General features: G+C 32.1%; 1 protein-coding gene across 1 annotated transcript; it reads right to left on the bottom strand.

The window, feature by feature from the left end:
• Positions 1–3,343: 3,343 nt before the first annotated feature.
• On the bottom strand, positions 3,344–4,376 carry LOC149373194 (uncharacterized). Its single transcript, XM_089597760.1, has 3 exons — positions 4,173–4,376; positions 4,035–4,094; positions 3,344–3,532 (listed from the first exon to the last, which is right to left on the bottom strand). Exons 1-3 carry the CDS (start codon positions 4,356–4,358, stop codon positions 3,344–3,346), a joined length of 435 nt encoding a protein of 144 aa, XP_089453886.1. The 5' UTR covers positions 4,359–4,376.
• Between the last annotated feature and the right edge of the window lie 598 nt (positions 4,377–4,974).

Raw genomic sequence — 4,974 nt, 5'->3', positions numbered from 1 at the left:
GGTATCTATTTCAAGAATGTGTGGAATCTGCAACAAAGTCAAACAGATAGTTTGTATACTCGCTCAAGACTCTATCGCTCGGACAACGAAAAATTTATTCGTGACAAGAAAAGACAATTAGGATTCTTTCATGACAAGCTTATCTTCAGGTATTCACTAATAACACGCATAAATGGAAAAACAAGATAAACAGCATGTCTAGATCTCTATATTACTGTTGTATAACTCTTTCATATTTTAATTATTTATTTGCGTTGAAGTACAGTATTAATTGTATAAATTATACCAATTTAATCAACCTTGCATATAAAATATAACTCCTATTCTGTTGAAAATTGTCCAAATTAAATTATTCTAATATTTCAACTACTCGCTGTTACATTTAATCATATTTAAAGGTGTAAAAAATAAAATGCATAATTCCACAACAAGGTCAAACACACATTTATTGATATCGACAATAACTTGTATACTAAAGAATTTCTCGTCAAACAATACATTTTATTATTTTCTACCTCTTTATGATGGTAAAATACCTTGAAGCAACCAACTCGGATTATTTGTCCTTGAAGATCATTTCTGCGCTGATCCAAAGCCAGATTAGTTGCCCTTAATCCTTTCTTTTCATTCCAAGTTCCAAAATGACTTTTAATCAATTCTCGATCCCTTGCAATTTGGTAAACTTCGCTAAGCTCTCGAGCATTTATACCCGTAATTTTCTGCACTACGAGAAATAGGCAGTTGAAAGGAATGTAGTTGTTGGAGAAAAATTCATCAGCTTTTGTTTTTTCACTCAAAAAAATCATCCATTGAATGTTGTCCGTTACAAACCACAAGGATATTTCCTAAAAGCGTATCGCACACTCAATTACTGTGATTACAAAATTAGTATAAAAACGTATACAAATAAATAAAAACTGCTTAGCAAAAACTATCTTCAGATCGTGAAATCTGAAAAATGCTTCTTGTTTCTTTAATCAAGTTCACGACTTCAAACATTTTTTATCAAAACAAAACAACCAAAATTAACATAATGCTAACTTTAAGAAACTGTTTCATCTCTTCGGAGTCATTCATCAGCACGATCAAGGAATTCTGCAATTCAGAAGTATCAATTTTCATCTAGAAAAAGAAGTATCAGAGAACGTTAGTGGCATATAAATATTTTTATTAATGATCAGTGATTATTAGAAAAATAATTAAATAATTCTAGTATGATTGTCTGTCAAATCATGCATGTATTAGATGAACTGAATGCATAAAAATGATGGTTCTTCCTCGAGTATAAATTTTGATGTTATACCGAAATGTAAAAGTCATATATAATAAATTATAAGGCCATCATCACACGTAACAGCGCAATGTATAAAATATTTTTATGCTTGCAGAGCCCAAAGATTTTAATTCAAGGACTATCTTGTGTACAAATATACTAATCAAGCTGTTTTTCTTCTTATGGACCAAATAATCAAGTGTATAATCACTTTCATACGCAGCACAAGACAAACTTGACTTTTTATGCTAATAATTATTTTTACCCCGTCAAATAGTAATGTAATGCGTCTAACTACTTTTATTTTTAAATAAAAGCCACTGTGTACTGATAATGCCTGAAAACGATTTCGGTGATCCTTTTTAAAATGTACAATTAAATAATATTAAATGTTTTGTTCAGAGATTTTTTTAAAGTCAAAAAAATGTATCCAGTTGCTAACTAAAAGTTTTGTTTCATTACCCTTGATTTAAAGACTTCTATCTGATTAAAACATATTTTTACCATCGCCAAATAGATTTTCATGGTATCAATAAGTTTATTAAGCACGTGGTATGGATTGAAAAAAAAAATTGCAAAAATTTGGGTGCGCACAACAGCGCTTGAGCCAGGTATTAGCTGACCTGTCATCCCTAGTAGTTGTTATTACAATCTTCTAACACCCTAGTAAGGCTCCTGGCTCAGTTTCCCTATCCTACTTTCTATCTGACCCTACAACCCCTCAATGTGCTACTTATGATTCTACCTTAGATCTAGGATTAACTCTACCTTATTTCTATTTTTCTTATTCTATCTTACACCTATTTTTTTATCCTACGTTATTTCTAATTATTATTCTAATTATTCTACCTTAAGATCTACTCTTATTGTTCTACCTTACATCTAGTCTTACTACTCTACCTTAAATCTACGATTTTTAATTCTACATTAAAATCTATTTGCTTACTGACTAAGGCTTATAGATTAATTAATTTCTACCCAACACCGCTTAAAACTACGTCGAAGGTTGGGTCTCGAACCCGGACCTCCTGGCAACTCAATATCTGATAGCTAAAGCTTTCATACGCATTTAACCACGCAGCTACTGAGCTCTTAACGCCCGGCTTGTTTAATAGTGAATTTCAATCATTAGTTTGGTATAGATAAAAAAATGCCTGTAAGTGAGATACTTGTGTATGTGTTGATTGCTTGGCGTATCGGTAAGTATATCTATATGCCCGACCAACTTGACTGTAATCGGTTATACAGATATACTGATATCATGCTAGGCCCACATAGTTATCAAATTTCTCGTTGGAGGGCGCCGTTTTTGCAACGCGATTGAGGCCCAGCTGACACATAATGATGTGCAAACGTAGCCGTGGGTGTTTGCTTAAAATAATAACAACGTATTATCTTATAATATTGCGCTTTTAGTGGTGCCCATTTTTCGGTAATAATGGTAAAAATGTCATAAAGGTTATTTTATTTTTTTATATGAACAATTTTTCGTATTTTATTGTATGTTGCTTACGTGTGTTCATGGTCAATAATTTATTGGCATAGCAAAAGCCAGAACAACGTTACTATAGTCCTGTCTACTTAAATATTTACTGTATAAAGTTTTGCATGTAAATATTTTAGCTGAACCCTTTTTTTTGTAGCTACAATATTTCAGCTGCGTCAAATAACTTAAAGTCTGTAAAACTATTTATAACAAAAAAATCAAGAGCAAGTTTTATAAGATATACTGAAAGTATACCTTCTATCTTGTGTCATAAGATTTTTTGCAATAGACTATGATACTGTAAGTATCTCTTTTAAGTGTAAAATTGAAAAATTGTACTTAGCATTAGTGGATCGACAAGTGTATGAGCCTATTAATTACTTTGTTTTATAAATCGTTGAAATTGTAATTCTTATCTTTGTATTAATTTGATTAAAAATATAATATCTCACATGGCTTTGGTTAATTATTCGTATAAAAAAAGATGAGGTTAAGCAGTGACATCATTTATTCTTTTCCTTTATACAATTTCTTTTGTTAATGGTGACCGTGAATAAGCTGATATTTCTAATGTTGGTTACAGTCTATTTACTGACAACTGGCCCATGTTTTTTTGGAAAAGATATAAACAAGGTTTTGTCATCTCTAAGCCATGCCTCAACTTTTTCCAAATCATACTTTTCTAAAATATTACGTGGGATGGTCATAGTATCGAATGAGACGTTTTTATTCTCTTCTAGTTGACCCGTAACTGTAATGGAGTTATCACAGACCTAAAAATTAAACAGATGTCTTAATTAACATATTTTCCAGACTCAAATAAGATGCATACATATAAGTCAAATAGTACTGCGCGCTTCTCGCATCTCATCTCTCACAGTTGAAAACAATTGTTTGATTTCCCGATTTTGTTAAAACAATTGAAAAATTTATAACTACAAAACTTACTGTTTTTATTGTTATTCAATAAAAAAACTTATTCTATCGATTATTTATTCTTATTTTTAAATTTACGCTCCCAAGACTAGTCTCGACCAATCACAGAACGAATATATTGGTGGAAATTAAAATTTATTTACAGGTCTGATGAAGGTAGGATTATGAGACTTCTAACAGGTAGAGATTTTTATCTGATCAAAATTGTTGACGAAGCAGAACATAAAACTAATCAGCACATACGTTTTAAAACTTATTTTAAGCGATTGACACGAAGAAAATTAAATATTTAAAAAGTAAAACTAGAAAAAAAGTTAGACAAAGAACTTCCATACTTACGGTGGCGCTGATTGAATCCAGGGAATATTGTGCACAATCCATCATCCTCTTATAGACGTCCTACAAATACACCACTATCGTGAATTTGTAAGAAAAACACAAAAAAATATATTTGTTTACAATTGCTCATGGCTTTACCTCATGATTGTCGGATGAGAAGGAAGAATCATCACCGAATATCTTTGTAAGGACTAACTGTCTCTCTGTAGACGTGTTGCTTGGAGACACAATCTGTTTACCCGACACATCCTGACACTCGGGCCGTCCTGTAGGTTCTAAATTTAGTCCATCTTCTTCTCGATGTCTTGGAAAATCTTCGAACATCTTGATGAAAACACTGGTATTTCGTGGATTTCTCGAGTAGTAAGAAAATGTGAATTGTGGTTCAAGAGTAACTTTATTATAACCTCTTATCAGTAAAAAAAGAATTGCGTGTCTTCCATCTTGTTGCACAGAATATAGAATGAAACTCTTTATATAAGTCAATTAATTCAGCCACGATTCTATGTATGCCCCCAGGATGAATGATATGCAAAGTGGATGTAGAATGTATTAGTACATTACGTCACGAGTTCGTAGTGGCTAATGTACGGCCGCGTGATGTCGCCCTCGACTTCACGCGGCCGTCCATCAGTCACCTATAGCATTGAGGAGTGACGTATACGTTTTTTCGTCATCTCGTAAACAAAAGCTTATTCAATAAGTTGATTTCGTTAACACAGGGATAAATGAATCGCTCGGTGAACCGTAAAGAGTAATAATTTTTTTGATAGTTCTTCAAAGTACACTAAAAAAAAACGATTTATTAAACGATACTTTATTCTTGGTTTTCCAGTCCATGTCTTGAATATGTGCTTTTTTATATAAAGCGCGAGACTTTCAAGGTATCAGTCCAAAAGCCACAAAAATTTATATTCACCATTACCTACAAGTAACTCTA

This window comes from Copidosoma floridanum, unplaced genomic scaffold (assembly GCF_036245765.1).
Source record: "Copidosoma floridanum isolate Cflo_tuat_1 unplaced genomic scaffold, Cflo_Japanese_pri ptg000035l, whole genome shotgun sequence".
Classification (NCBI taxonomy): domain Eukaryota; kingdom Metazoa; phylum Arthropoda; class Insecta; order Hymenoptera; family Encyrtidae; genus Copidosoma; species Copidosoma floridanum.
This window is presented reverse-complemented; position numbering and strand designations above follow the sequence as displayed.

Coding starts and splice junctions, on each gene's coding strand:
- LOC149373194 (XM_089597760.1), bottom strand. CDS start 4,358: ATGTTCGAAGATTTTCCAAGACATCGAGAAGAAGATGGACTAAATTTA. Junction 4,095..4,172: donor TCTCATCCGACAATCATGAG/GTAAAGCCATGA, acceptor GTGTATTTGTAG/GACGTCTATAAGAGGATGAT. Junction 3,533..4,034: donor TGGATTCAATCAGCGCCACC/GTAAGTATGGAA, acceptor TTTAATTTTTAG/GTCTGTGATAACTCCATTAC.